We start from the raw sequence: 15,677 nt of genomic DNA, 5'->3' as shown, positions 1-15,677 counted from the left end.
AAGAAAAAGGAAAAAACCTTCAGTCAAATACAGGAGTTTAGGTACATCAATCTCATTGTAATCTGTTGATGACAATGACAAATAAATCTTATCTTATCTCTTATCTCTTATCTTATTCTTCAATTTCAGCACCATGGTCAGCACATGAAGCATCGCCCAAAGCTCAGTTCTACATCCAAATTACCTCAAATATGGATTGAATGAAATACACAACTGTTTAAGACTGCAAGAAATAGACCGGTCGAAAGAGCACAACTAAAGTAAAGAAGTTAATGTGCAGTCTTAAATGTCACCACCATGGACATCAGAGGCACCACCCAAAATGTAAGGCACTAACACGTGAATGCAGTACAATTCAAAATCTACTTTTGATTGCTAAACGACTGAGAAGTGCTCCAACTAAAATAAACACAATCACCGTAGTAAACTGTATGTAAATCTCACAATTTACGATGAGATTTCAGCATGATGGAGAACACAATCACCAGCAGGATCCAGTGGGTTTGAAGGCCAACTAGTGGTTGAACAAAATAAATAAGATCAACAACCACAAAAACTGACGCTGTAAGTGAATTTAAAAGTATTGGTTTCAAACCCTACTTTGAAAATACCTAAAGGAAATACTGCTGCTTCTGCTGCATTGTACACTCTGGTAAACTATTTAATCAGGAGTTTAAGTTTAATTAATGTAAAAAAATGGATTATTTTCAATTTATAAACAAAAGTGTGAGATTTTCTAGCTATTTGCTTCAAAAAACAGATTTTTCCAAAAACACTCCCAGCTGACATCGCCAGCTGTGACAGTTGCATTAGTAATATTTGGTCAGACTGCTCTGGAGTCTCTGTCTCTGCCTACCTGTCGTCGTTCTGGAAGTTCTGGTCCCCCAGCAGCAGGTCTCTAAAGCGGAAGCGGGGCGGCAGCGGAGGCACTTCGCTCTCCAACTGCTCCATCTTCAGCGAGGAGATGTCTAGGATAACTCCACTGCTGCGGCTGGTGTTAGTCGGAAGTGGAGCAGGGGAAGAGCTACAGGAGCGAGAGGAGACAAGTAAAGAGGCAGAAGGGAAATAAAGTGCAGGGAGGAAAAAAGGGCTTTGAACAAATGGAGGGAGCTGGAATGGATGGAGAGGGGATGATGAAAGAAGCGCAGAAACAAGAAGAGAAAGCACAGAAAGGGAGTGGACAAGTGGAAAAAGGTAAAGTTTTACAGGAATGCACACAAGTATGATTTACAGAAGATCAGAAAACAAGCAATTAACAAATGTCTCTTCAAGCTATTATGCATACAAACTACTTGACACAAATGGGGCACATGCAACTTAACACGGATCATTTAGCATAAGAAGCAGAATATGAATGTGTTCTGGGAGTCCCAAACAAGGTTTTCTGCTTGATTTTAACAGATGTAAAAACAATATTTCAGACAAGTACAACATCTCTATCAATGAGCTGTTAGACACAGTGTACAGCATTTTAGTTGATTGATTCCTAACAGGCTTTAGGACTGAACTCTGACTATAACATTAAACTACAAGGTAGCACTTTATTTGACGGTGAATAAGACTGTCATGACACCGTCATAAACATGACATAACACCTGTCATGAACATGAGTAAGTCTTTATGAATATTTATGACTGTTGTCATAAATATTTGACATTAACCAAGAAATCATGATCTTACATAAATTTGTTGTAAAAACATTGCCTATTAAACTTTAGCTTTTATAACATAAAGCTACATACTTTTTAAAGTTTAATCAGTAATACTTTAATAACAAATGTGTCAGATCATGATTTCTTGGTTAATGTCCAGTTATCATAATGACAACATTTTGAATAATGTCAACTTTGTATTAAAAGTGTCATGATTTACCGAATGAAACTTTATGACAGCAGTCAGAAATATTCATGAAGACTCACTCATGTTCATGACAGGTGTTATGTGATGTTTATGACGGTGTCATGACAGTCATATTCACAACCCGTCAAATAAAGTGTTACCAAATACATATATGCGTTTTGATCTAAACCATTGTGGCCCTTTGTGGTTAGAGGTGTTGTCCTGCTGGAAAAGATTTAGAAATAAAAAATGATGTCTATTAATTCAAGAAGCAGATTAAAGTGGATTTTTTTTTTTATTTATTTGCCTTTGCCAGCACAAATGGGAGTCTCTTACAGATGAATGGGTTACTCTTCATACTTGTTAAATAGCCAGCGGCTGCAAAAAAAAAAATAATAATAATAATAATTTTTTTTAAATTGGCCTAACGAGAGAAGTGCTGATGGTCGGTGTGAAAATTGGTGCTGCATTCAGTCTCCTAGAAACGCAGACTGCATCATTCACAAAACAGACTGGATAGAGATTTCTCTCTATCCAGTCTGATAGAGACTGGATAGTCTCTATCTGATGTGTTTTTCTCTCACATCAGAGAGAGAGAAAAACACCTTGAAACTCACATCGTGTCTCCATCGAGGGCTGTAATTCTGTATTTAGCTTGTCAGAGGTGTTTCATAATTGATGAGTGGTTTGTGTTTTCGCTGCGGTTTGTTAAAATACACTTTGCTAAACAAATCATCAGGAAACACTCTGGTCTCTCAAAGCACACTAGTTGATTCAAGCATCAAAGTGAGGACTGAATTGTATTTATATGTGTGTAAGAATCAGAATAAGAATACTTTATTAATCTCAGAAAATAACCAGTATTGGCTAAATAGTTTAGAATACAGAAAATATAGAATTAAAAAAGAGAAAGAAAAGAAAAAAGCAATTTGTGAAAAAAATAAGTTAAAAGTTCTCCAAGCATATTAACAATAACACCATGTTAAACAAATGTTTCTGATGTATTTTCTCTGAATTTATTGCTGAAATATAACAAATATTATAAACAGATACATCATGATGACGCTCTTCAGTTTTAAACGTACAATTGTTGGAGCAGTAATGTAAAGTGTAATAGCTGTAGGCTGATGCATTGAGCAGCTGAACAAACAACAGCGGGGACAGGTGAGTGCATGTGTGTGGATGGATGAACAAACAAACAGCGCACATATCACATAGTCACTTTTCATATTCTTAAAAATAAATCTTCTAAAAATCACACAGCTTTTTAATCTGAGTGTAACTTTTAATTGTTAATTGAAAAAAAAAAAAAAAAGTCACAGGAAGCCTGAACTTCTGTTAGTGTCTCCCTTACCGTTGCTTGTGGGCGCTCACGGTCCCATCGTCGTTCACAAATGACTGATTCACGTAGCACTCGCTGCACATTTTGGCCGGAGATCCGGCGCTTCTGTCCGACTGGAGGGCTGCGGTGGTCGGCGTGGGGTCATGCACAAACTCGTCTTCCTGGGTTAATTGCATCGGAGGGCGACTTGCCAGGTAGGAGCGTACCCACGGACTAAAAATAAATAAATAAATAAAAGACGCTCTTGTACAACAAAAGTTATCCCTCCTTGTACTTGCGCCTCTCACCTATGCAGGTGCATTTTGGAGGAGAGTGTTTTGCTTTCTCCACCTACGCACCTAAGAGGCTGCAAGCCAAAGTGAGGTCTGTGTAATGAGGTTATAAAACTGACAAACTGAAGGATGTAGGTGGGACTATTGAACGGGAGGCAGAAACCGAGGCTGGCAGCGTCACGGGGGACTGGGGGGAGGGGGGGAACAGGTCTGCAGCGGCGAACATGACAGGGTCCTCCTGCTTCAGCACAGGTGAAAGGGAGAGCAGCACCATCTGGTGGACTTTATGTATATTATTGCATAAAACATTCAGGTAAAATACAATAATTCTGAATGAATAATTGCAAATTTTTTCACGTATAAAAACTTAGATTATTATTGATTTTTAATCTTGAATTTGCGTCACATACCTCCACGTGTCTAGTTAGTAAAATGTGTTTTGATTTAAGTCTGGGTTACCTACCGTGTCATTGAATCCCCACCTAAACTTACAGAGAAATTAGAGCAAATTACACATGGTAACTTTGGAAGAGCTGCAGAGATCCACTACTCAGGTGATTTGCCCAGATTTAGGTGAAAGCATATTCATTAGCCAGAAGGGCACAGACAAAATTCAGAACAAATCATAATGAGATTATGTGGCAAAATGTGAAAATGTATATTATGTAGACAATTTTCATCCAATCAGACTGAAGTTCAGCTAACTTGTGCTTTGCATAAATTGATGTAACAAAAAAAAGCTGAATTGATCAAGTACAAAAGCACAATTCCCTTTTTAGGTTTTTTACTAATAACTTTTTTCTCTTCACAATTATACACTGCTTTTTGCTGGTTCATCACATTGAATTATAATAAAATATATAGAATACGTGCCAAAATTTTGCAAGGCATTTATCTATAGCCAAAAAATTGATCTGTTCTGCAAGTGCTCCGAAACAGACGCCACTGAAATAGACTGTAGTGATGGGTACTTTGCTCAGCTGTATTACTGCAAAGTGGTTTTGAAATCACATTAAACCAAGCCCTTACGAAATGTGTGGAAATGGGTTTAGGCATTAGACAGCAATAAAGTCTACAAAATGATGGTCCAAGAGCCTAATAAGAGCTGAAAAATGCCGACATTACAGCAACACAAACCTGTTGTTGAACCCATGTGATTGACACAACCTAATTGATGATGGAGGGCTGATTCACCATTGAAGCAATTTCACATTTCCTCCTACTTTCTGGATCTTGTCAATCTCAGATCCTCCAACCTTAAGAAAATCTGAAGCCAGTATAAGAACTGTCCATCGTAAAAAGTCAACTGGTAGAAACAGTTGACTTTCTGTCAACTGTGATGCTGAGTCTTGTTAATCTCAGCATCACAGAGTTTAACGACACACTCTAAAGTAAGAAAAATTCCTAAGGTTTTGCTTTTACATTATGAGAACAGATTTAATGACAGGGAGGACACTGTGACCTTGGTGAAAAAGCACAAAGAAAAGCATCCTGCACGGTTTGTTCTTTATCCTTTCGTCCCTGTTCTGCCTTTTTATGAAGCGAATGTCAGAAATCAAATATCAAGTAAAAAGACTGACGGGATATTTCTTCCGATGATCTGATGGCACACGGAGGAGAAGACGTGGGTGAACTGATGAGTCACAGGGGACACGGTGACGTGAGGGTGCTCATGAGTTTCAAGCTTATTATGGATGCTTGAGGTTGAGTCAGAGCTCACAGGAGAAAAGTGTTTTTGTTGTTGTTTTAATGCTGTGGCAATGGAAGGATGCGATACTCCACCTGCAGGCCCGTTTTAATGCGACCAGTGGATGTTGAAGCCATTTTGCACTTAGAATGACTCAATAGAATACACTAATTGCATTTTAAAATGATCTAGAATGTGAAACACTTAGAAATATTATCTGTGACAGAAAAGACTACATTAAAGTACTTGGAAGGTTTAGATATTTAGATATACAGCTCTGGAAAAAAATAAGAGACCACTTTAAATGATCAGTTTCTCTGATTTTACTTTCCTTAGGTGCATTTTTTGAGTAAAATTAATTTGTTCTTGGTTTGTTTTTTATTTACAGGAAAGGTAAAGATATTTATATTTTTAAACATTTATTTAAAAAAAAAAGATAAAAGCACTGACACAAAAAGAAACACAACTTTGGAAAGCCGTGTTGTCATAAGTTCAAAGTTTAAAGCGTAGAAAAAAACTGAAGAATGTGTCTGGATGAAAAACTTGTAATATCTGACATATTATAGAGTTTATTGCTTAACTATGTGGTTAAAAACATGAAAACTTGCCTTTTGCTTCCCTGCTATTACCATTTTAAATTTATAAAGTCATTCAAGTACTTTTACCCCAATTATTTGTCTAAAAGTATCTAAACAGCTTCAATGGCTAATGGTCTTTTATTTGTAATATGTTATGTTTTCAGGATTCATGGTATGTCTGCCAATTTATGTGTGTATGTATATATGCCGAGGAATTAGTCTGCTCCTTCTGTGCTGACAGAGGCCACAGCTGATATGTAGTAGGGTCCTTCACTCAGATACGTCTTCAGGCGGATGTAGTTTTGACTGCCCAGTATTTCTGATGCTGTAGATGAGCCCAGAAGAGATCCCACCAGTTCAAATTTGGCATCTTTCGCCTCCTTTGATTGGCCAGTTGAGCGATCCAAAATGAACTCCATGAAACCAGGAGTGTTAACCATCATCTTCTGACCCCACAGCTGGCTTGCAATGGCCTAAGAAATACACACACCAACATGGTTTTTATTATCACTTGTCACCATCTGCTCTTGTGAAATAATGGTGTAATTCTTCAGTTTTTAAGGCAATGAGTGCATCAACAAGTAATGACGGTGGCTATTTACAGAGAAGATTCTCAAAGCCCCGCAGTGCAGCTCTGGAAAAGGCTGAGTGCTGATGTTGCGAATCATATCCATTGGCTGGTTAGACAGAAGGTGGAACCAGGACTCTGTCAGGGACAAAAGGTCTTCTGTTTGATGCTCCAGCTGTACAAGAAGAAAAAAAAAAGGTAGAAACTCATAAAAATGTCAAAGTTGAGTTGATTACTTTTGTGTATTCAACAGTATCACAGTAACGTTTGACCAGATTGTTTGTTTAAATACCTGAAGGGTGAGCAGCTGTGATATGGCGTCCAAGCTTCGAACTCTGAGCTCAGTAGCTCCAGAACTAGCAAGTTGGCTGATTTTCAACAACACAAACTTGAAGTTTTCTCCTGATTACAAAAAAAACCCCAGTAGTAATAATTAAGAACTTTCTAGATGACATAAGATGGTTATGACTCCTCAGCTTGACTAAATAATTGACTTAGATGTGATCTCAGACGACCAGAAAACCTCCCAAAAAAATCACTAGGAATAAATAACAGAAAATTATAAAAATCTATGTAAACATTACAGTAACTGGTCCTTTTATTTCAGGCTTCACAGTTCTTTTAACACCAGACATTTATTGTAAAGCCCTTTTTTTTCTCTGCAGGTTGGTGTATTTACATTTTGTTTTGTCCTGCTAATAAGAGTTATTATTCAAACAAAAATTTACTGAATCCCCTTGGTCCACTCCCAGGAGTGATTTTGGAACACATTTGTTCATTGAAATTATGGAGAAAGACACAAAAATCCAGACCTACAGAAATCACACCTACCCGTCTTCTGGAGAACCTGTTTCCCCTCGACTGTAGAACCAAGTAATCCCAAAGTGTCCAGGGCCACTCCAACCATGACGGGGTCCGAATCCATGACCATGTCAAACACCTTGTTTAGGAAGATCGGGTAGGATTCACAAACCTGCTGGGGGCTGTCCGTAATGGCCAGGTTCCCAAAGAATTTCACCAAACCTAAATCAGCAGCATATATATATAGTAAGGGTCACAGTTCTGATTAACATTTCCTGAAAATTAAAAATAACTTTCAAAGTGCCCATTAAGTTTTTTCAAATAAGAACAACAATGACAAAAAAAAGGCAAAATCATCATTTAATTGCTGGTACTGAATTGTGAAATAGTTTTGAAAGCGTATTCACCTGGAAGGTAGAAGGAAGAAAACGGGTCCATATCGGCTCCTCTGATCATGTTGGAAATCTTATCCATTATACCCTGCTGGGCCAAATACTGGCGACCATGCTGACTGTGAGCCAGAGTGGTCACCATCTCAATTGATGTGGCCCTGATGGGAATGACATGAATAAAAATAGTCTCTACGAAAGGCATGGGAACCCTGTCAGAAAGGAGATACACAAACATGATATGCATTTGCTTTTACTGATACAAAGCTGTCGCCACCTGATTAGGACATCGTCTCCAGTCAGCTCGCTGAGCAGCTGGGAAATGAGGCCGCTGTTGGCACAGCAACCAAGAGAAATTGGAGAAAAAGATGAGATTTCAACCACCAGCTGCAAGCAGAAAGAAGAACGAGAGGAACTGGTCTTATGACAGGTTTTTGAAAAAAGTGGAGAACACTTATTTTGCAGCAATCATGTTACTTTACTTGGTAAGCAAACTATTTTCATGCGAACAAGTAAAAGTAGATGTCAATGAAAAATGAAACATTCATACATTCATCTAGTATTTTCAGGAAAAAAATCGGGGAATTTAAATCACCTCATATATTCTGTATCTGATTATGTCGTTTTTGCCCATCACTTCCTTCATGACTTCAAGCAGATCACTCTGAAATAACTTGTCTAATCCAGGCTTAGAGTGACTTATTTTAGAAAGGGACTGAATTGCCTGGAAGAAGAAGAAGAGAAAACACGACAACATTTATTGCACACCATCTAGGTTGGACGAACTGGAACAAAATCTTTTCAATGTCTAAAGTTTTCACCTGTTTTGCCACAGCAATTTTCTCCTCACCAATGCAAAGGAACACCGCCCGTAAAATGTCATGACTGTTGAGGATTTGTGTGACGGCCTCTGGGTGCTCCACCACCCTGCCAATCTGAAAGGAAAACAAAGGCTAATGTAACATTGGTTTTACTGGCTGCTATCTACTGTACGTGTCCAAACTCCCTACCTGTGTCAAGGCCAATATCTTCACTGTGTCGTTAGGATGGCTCAAACCCTCTTGCAGCTTTTCTCTGTAGTTATGCACCAAATGCAAAGGACTGAGGGCTAGTAGGATGCGTTCAAGAATGTCCACACACAGATCAACCTGCTCCCTGTGAACACAGAACATATTAGTAACTCAAAACCTCTGTAACAAATGGTTTACATCAGCAACTAACAGTTTGTTAGTTGCTGATCCACTTTATCTTTTCAAAGTCATCATAACGCATTGGTGTATCCATTATATTTCTTAATGGATGCTTCAATTGTGATGCAAATGTTAAGTGCTCCTTCAACTCTGGATATTTCTTCCAACAAACATTTAGTTCGTATAATAAATGACTTGCAGTAAGTCTGAAGTTGCACCCCCACCTCACTACTATATCTGATCTTTAGCATCTTGCCCATGATATTATTCTAATTTAACTCTAACTGGAAAGTTAGACCAAACTATTAAAGTTTAATTTTAATAGAAAAATTATTTGCAGTTGCTCAATTTAAGGTACAGCTGGAAAATGTTGGAATATAAATTCAAATGAATCTGTAAAAACAAATTCTTATGCATATTACTTAAAAATATGTCTATGAGTAAAACAGGGCTGGTACTGCTAAAAAAAAACTACATTTTAGTTTCAGAGAACATGACTGAAAATAAACTGAAGAAGTGTAGCAATGTGGCTACTTAGCACGCTGACAACAAGCCTTAGTTGCATGCTAGGATACAGGAGAGGTTAGCTAGCCTCTCCTGTCGTTATCCTTACGGCTATTCTAATCCATTAGTTGTTCAAGCAGCTGCAGAGCAGAGTAACACGCTCTCTGACTCAGCAATAAATGGGCAATCGTTGAGTTCAACAGAGTGTAAACAAGACTGAGACACAAAAGCCAACCTTTCATTAGTGTTCAGCAGAGAGAAAATCACATCGAAACGCTGTCCGCTCAGGACGTCTCTCAGGGCGCTGACTGGAACAGACAATAAGGCAGTTTTTAAGCTCTGCAACTCTTCAATTGGGTCTTCAACTCCGGATATTTCTTCCAGCAAACTTTGAATGGTGGCTGCCATGACTGTGTCTATTTGGAATCCACGACTTCCGCTTCTTCTTCATGTCACATTAGCCTCACACAACCAAGAGCGCATTACCACCACCTAGTGGACTAAGTGGGAATAAAACACCCTTGATTACTTTATTTGCCTTGCTCGACTGCCTTCCCTTCTAACTTATTTACTCGCTTTTGAAAGACATTATTGCGCCATATAACACCAGCCACAATTCTATGCTTTTAAGATTTTCTTTGGCTTTGTTTAAACAAAATAACTCAAATAAAGCAAACAAAGTTACTGAAAATAAAATTTTCACTCACTCCTGCATTAATCACATTTGGGGTTTTTTGGGTTTTTTTTGTTTCTTACTTCAAAACTTTACTCCCAAACATAAATAGGGATTAAAAAGTACATATAAACTTATACTTTCTGCACAATCCATTTATCCTATTGAGAGCTTGTACAGCTTTTACCATTAAAGAGAGTAAGAGACTATCATGGTCACAGATTTTGTAATTTAAAAGTCCCTGGGATCAATGTTTTTCCACAGTGGAGGAAGTCATGTATTTGGAAAAGCTGTTGCAAGTAAACACTCAACTCTAAGATTTAGTTAGGGGATGTTCCATGAATCAACAGTGCTACCCACCACATCAACACAGTTGACTTTTAAAACTACACTCTTAAAATTCTAAAGACATCATGGCCTGTGGAAGTATTGCTGTATCAGCAATAGATTGAGTGCAGAATTTGCACTGGTTACAACCTTCATATGGATTCTCAATAAATGGCCATAAAGACCCATCAGCTGTGTTTTGCGTTGGGCCAGAAAAAACATTCGACTAGAACTTGATTATGTCCCACTGTACCTGTAAAACCTGTCATCTCTTCACATCCCTCCAAAGTTTCAATAATAAAGTTTTATAAGTCACAGCTTTTCTAATAATTGAATTCTTTTCCAGGGAAGGATATTTTAACATCTGCAACATATTGCTTGCAAAACTAATAAGAGTCCAGAAAGGGAATATTATTAAAATAATGTTACCTACAAATGATCTAATATGTCAAGCTGGTTGATAAAATTTTAAGAAAGGTTCACCTTTTGGAGCTACTGTTTAAACATATCAGTAAATTAGATACACTCTTCTAAATGAGGACGTGACCACTGGGTGTAGAGTTACACAATTCTTAAAACATTCCTACAGCCTGTTTTGTAGGCCAAAATGTTCGATTTTGGTCTCATTTGATCAGTGTATCTTCTTTTATAAGTTTTTCTTATGCCTGTGTATGCAGCAGCTCCTCCAGGTACAATAGCTCTTTTGGCTGCTTCTTTGATTACTGATGCCTTTGCATTGTGTCAGTCCTGTTGAGTTTTTAGTTGTGCCTTACACATTTCATCTTCAATGCTTTTGATATATTTTAAACTCCCATGGTCACATGAATTAAAATCCAACTTGGTAGAGACACAAACATATCTAGGGCATGGTTATGGAAATTTTAAGAATGATAGTAAATTTTATGAATGTCATTTATTTGCTTCAGTAATTTGTGGTGAATGGTGAATCTTCAACAATCTTTTGGCTTTATTCACCCTCTCTTTCTACATTTCACAGAATTAGTATGTATAATGTAAGATGGACTCCTTGAAATCAAGATCTCAGTTGGGAACAGGGTGCACAGTTACATGCGCCTTGGGTTTCATGAAAGTGGAAACCCCGTGTGATCAGCTGTTATTGTTGTAGAGCCTTCTGCCGTGGCGGGTCCAATCATCACTTACAGCTAATAAACAGATGAGCAAAGAGGCTTTTGCAGCAGCTGTCATGCAGGTACAAACTACGTTTTTTGAACTCATAATTTTTTTATTTTATTTTTTAAGTTTCATATACTGCATTTAGAATGATTCATTCTTTTTTTGACACTGCAGTGCTATTTGTGTAAGCTGCGTACCCATCAGTGGTGTTTCCTCCTGTTCAACGTCTTGCTCTTCCATGCATTGCTGTTCGGGGCAGATTTTGTTGAGGAGTACCTCCTGCAGCCGTCCCCTGTGGTTTACACTGATGGTATGGTTGCAGATGTGAGGGAGAGAGCAAGAAAACTGGACTTGAGCACCATAAGGCAGAATGTATCCAGAGATTATATAATTTCTAATCCCGATGCCTGCAAAAAACCTGACCTCTTCCTCCTCGCTCTGGTCTTCAGCTCTCCGGCAAATATCACCCAAAGAAATGCAGTGAGGAGAACGTGGGCAGACCAAACACAAATTCAAGAATCTTCCATTAAGGTACTCTTCTTCACAGCATCGACTGAATCTTCCACCACCCAACAGGATCTCATTAAAGAGTCTGAACTTCAAGGTGATTTGATCCAAAGCCGTGTCGTAGATGTGTCATCCCTCTATGGAGCAAAGGAGAACACACTGCTGGCTCTTCGTTGGGTAATCACGTTCTGTCCTCGAGCACGTTTGGTTCTGTTGACTGAGGACTCTGTATTCATAAACCTACCTGCCATTGGAAGCTACCTGCGAGGGCTTCACAGGAATTCAGAAGACCTGTATCTAGGCAGAGTGATCCAGAAAGAGTCCCCTGACAGGAACCCCAACAGTCCACGCTACCTGTCCCGCATTCTCTACCCTGACAAGTATCTACCAGAATACTGTGAAGGAACTGCTTACATTTTGTCACAGGATGTGGTCCGTAAAGTCTACGTTGCATCATCGACTGTCCTTACACCCATCCCGGTTGACGTTTTTGTAGGTTTCTGTGCTCAAAAAGCTGGTGTCACACCAACTCACAGTGCTAGGTTCTCAGGAGAGAGACACATCCACTACAATGCCTGCTGCTATCAACATCTGTTCAGCTCAGCAGGAATGGGAAGCCAAGAGCTAGAAAGAGTGTGGCAAGACCTTGAACAGAAACATGGAAAATGTTCCCTGCTTAAGACATACGCTGGGCTTGTGGCCTGCAAAGTTCGTACATATTTGGATAAAATGTTATTACAAAACTCAAGAGAGCCGACTTGATTGTATAAGTTAAAATGTCATAACACTATGTTCAGAGTATTTCTGTTAGTTTCCTTTTGTCCACTCTGAAGTGTTACAACAAAAATCTAAGTAAGCTGAAGTGTAGACTTGACATCTGAAGAGATTAGCCTCCGAGTATTCAATGGATGGATTAGATGGAAACCGATTATTTTAAATCTTTCCTCTTGATTACTTTGTGTTTTGTGAGAACCTAGTTTGGCCCAGTGAACTTCATACCATTTCTGGTTTTCATCTATTACTAATTGTTAGGTTAACTTGGCTGAAACCTCCGCTAAATAAATGGAAAACTTTAAACATAATATGTCTTAAAGCTGATGGTGCTATTTGTGGTATGGTTGATCGTTCAAATACAGTAGATGTCTACAAAATTAAAGAAAAAACATCCCAACAACATTCTGCTCATAGACGATCTGGTTTTCTTTCTCTTGGAAGTACATTTATTGTAAAATATAATATATCCAATCTGGAAAGTATTTAGCCATACGTAATGGATTGTTAAATCCCAGCAACAAGCTTTATTTCATAAACATGCAATGTGACAAAGCAGGATGAAGCTGTGCACAATTGTAAAGTGGAAAGAAAATGTAGCATGGTTTTTATATTCTTTTTTAATAAAAATCTGAAAAGTTTGTAGGACAAAATTGAGCAGCATTTACATCTATAAATCTTTGCTTGTGTATCTTTACCACTTATGTTATAGACTCTGGAGACTAAAAATGTTGCCTATTGATCAACGCATTTTAATTTAAGCTCAGTCAGTGGAACAGTTGAACAGAGACTGCAAGCGTGAATATGGCTTCATCTGGTTCTGGTCAACTAGCTCCATCCATCCCCACTGACGCTGTCACCATAGTTCATGGTGGAGATGTGGTGCTCAGGATGATGTACAACATTTGGCCCCTAAAAAAAGCATGTTACTTTCAGGCTAAAATGTTCAATTTTGATCTCATTTGATTTATAGATGAACCTCTTCCACATGCTTGCTTGTTGGATTCCAGTCAGGACTTCTGGCTATCTGCTCAGACTTCAGATTTATGGAGTACTAGTTGTCCTATTGGCAGATTCTCCTTTGTGAGCTACAAATCCCTGCAGGTTCTCCAGAATTACATTAATTTTTCTCTGATCAATGCCCTCAATACCATGCATGTCAGTTTGAATGGAGGTCTTGATTGTTCTACATTGTAAAATTATTTTCAAATGTTAAAATAAGGTTAAAATCTAAGCATATTTTTACATTTTGATGATGCATTCTGCACTGTTCTGTAAGATGTTCAGAACTTGGGATAGTTTTCCTAGGCTTAATTTTATTTTAAACTTCTTCATAACTTTATCCCTTCCAGTTAAAGAAAGCATTGCCACAGCATGATGCTGCCACCACCATGCTGGTTGTTCAGTAGCGTTCTCTGAGTTCTTCACAGAACACTTGTATTCATATCGAAAATAAAATACAAACAGGTGGGCTGTCTTTAAAGGTAGTTGGTTGTATTGTTTGTTTTTCTACATAGTGTGAAGAATGGAAATATATAGAAAATAATGTACATTTTTTTTCCTCTTACAAATATGTGCTCCGTGTTGATCTATCATCTTACAATTGTGTGCTATTCTGTGTTGATCTAAAGTACAAACTCTATATAAAATGCTCTGAAGTTATATTGTTGCAAAATGTGATAAACGTCAAGGTGTATAAAAACCTTTTCAAGGCATCGCGCAGTTTTTCAGCTTTGATGGTTTTCCTCTACCTCTGCCAGAGGACACAGATTTTTTTGTGTTAATGAGGACATCTGGTGGTTAGTTTGAGTCATAGCCAAATAACGGTGGAGTTGCTGGGTATATTATGTCCTTTATTCTGACAGAAAAACGGACAGAACAGTTTTTACAATCTGAGTGGGAGTTTTATTTGATCTGAAATAACATTCGAGTCAGCTTAGACATTACATTTGTAGCCTATCACATGTTCTCCTGTCTTTCTTTTTAAAAACAGCCTGAATTACATTTTCACCATCAGTCAGTTTATAACCAGCTAAACATGTAAATCAAGAAGAACAAATTGGTGTCCCGTAAATGTTGTTTTTAAACTTCATCTTAAATTCCACCACGGAAACGTCTGGCTCCAGTGCTGGTACCATGAACTACCCAAACAAAATGCCTGGCTGCACTGCCAGCAGTTCACACTGCAACACTCCATTCCTCTTTGGCACAGTTCCACTGTGTCTGCTAAGCTTTCTGTCTCAAAGCCAAAACACTTCAAAGAATAACACCTCAGCATGTCAGAAGTAGCTCTGGCAGATGATTAGTCATGTCAACGGTTGGATTTGGACGGGATCATAGTGGAATGATGGACAAATTGCTCCAGATGTAATTCACCTCTGCAGGTCACTATCCAAGCAGTTCTTTTTACTTTTATGCAGTACATAAAAATTACCTTTATTTATTTATTTATGCTGTTTTCAGTTCAAAAATCACTTCCAAAAGTAAAATAAAATGTTATATTTCCAGGGCTTTTTCAGACCAAAAATGAGCTGACAAAAACCTTCTAAAGACAAACTACATTAGGTGGTATTTCTCGTTTAAGACACCCACAAATAAGGATGTCAACCAACTTTATGAGCCATATTGCTGCAAGCAGACATTTGTATATTGTGCATTTTACATACATAAATTCAAGCATAACTACCTTCACTTTCTGATCCTTTGACTATCAATAAGTGTCATTGTGACATAAAAATTTAACGTTAGCTACCAGTTACCTTTATACAGATGAACATTTGGTAGTTGCCGTGGATCACAGTTTCAGTCAATTGGACATGAGGTCGACTGCAGGCCTTGATGAATTTCTTACATTATTCCACTCTCCTTTTGGGTTTTGGAAATGTAATAAATTGTATTCTGCCCAAAAAAATAGAGCTCTAGTGACCCAGATGGTCAAGAGAAATTTGTTTACAAAAGAGAGACTGTCAAAGATCCATCACTCTACTCCAAGTTCATGACATTGTTGTACGGAGAATTACTAGGACTCCAATTAGCCTGGCCGATTGTTTTATATGCAAAAAACGTAAAAATGTAAATCATGAAACTACTTAAAT

At 38.0% G+C, this 15,677-nt stretch overlaps 3 protein-coding genes across 3 annotated transcripts in view; 1 reads left to right on the top strand and 2 right to left on the bottom strand.

The window, feature by feature from the left end:
* The window catches only part of kcnt1a (potassium sodium-activated channel subfamily T member 1a), a 33,069-nt gene extending 29,493 nt beyond the window's left edge, over window positions 1-3,576 (bottom strand). The window contains exons 1-2 of the mRNA XM_044143977.1: window positions 3,194-3,576; window positions 857-1,024 (exon numbers count right to left, since the gene is read on the bottom strand). Coding sequence (XP_043999912.1) covers window positions 857-1,024; window positions 3,194-3,357 — 332 coding nt within the window. The 5' untranslated portion in view covers window positions 3,358-3,576. The remainder of the gene's footprint in view (window positions 1-856; window positions 1,025-3,193) is intronic.
* A 1,600-nt stretch (window positions 3,577-5,176) lies between these two features.
* psmd5 (proteasome 26S subunit, non-ATPase 5) lies at window positions 5,177-9,636 on the bottom strand. The gene is made up of 10 exons (XM_044143976.1): window positions 9,406-9,636; window positions 8,487-8,631; window positions 8,298-8,411; window positions 8,072-8,200; window positions 7,754-7,863; window positions 7,495-7,637; window positions 7,118-7,309; window positions 6,579-6,688; window positions 6,321-6,461; window positions 5,177-6,191 (listed from the first exon to the last, which is right to left on the bottom strand). The coding sequence occupies exons 1-10, from the start codon at window positions 9,576-9,578 to the stop codon at window positions 5,934-5,936; spliced, it is 1,515 nt and encodes a 504-aa protein (XP_043999911.1). The 5' UTR covers window positions 9,579-9,636; the 3' UTR covers window positions 5,177-5,933.
* A 1,708-nt stretch (window positions 9,637-11,344) lies between these two features.
* Window positions 11,345-12,573, top strand: LOC122846799 (beta-1,3-galactosyltransferase 9). The gene is made up of 2 exons (XM_044143975.1): window positions 11,345-11,380; window positions 11,479-12,573. Exons 1-2 carry the CDS (start codon window positions 11,345-11,347, stop codon window positions 12,571-12,573), a joined length of 1,131 nt encoding a protein of 376 aa, XP_043999910.1.
* Window positions 12,574-15,677: the final 3,104 nt, after the last annotated feature.

The sequence above is a fragment of the Gambusia affinis genome, linkage group LG17, assembly GCF_019740435.1.
Source record: "Gambusia affinis linkage group LG17, SWU_Gaff_1.0, whole genome shotgun sequence".
Taxonomy (NCBI): domain Eukaryota; kingdom Metazoa; phylum Chordata; class Actinopteri; order Cyprinodontiformes; family Poeciliidae; genus Gambusia; species Gambusia affinis.
The sequence above is the reverse complement of the archived record's forward strand: the minus strand, read 5'-3'. Positions and strand labels throughout refer to the sequence as shown.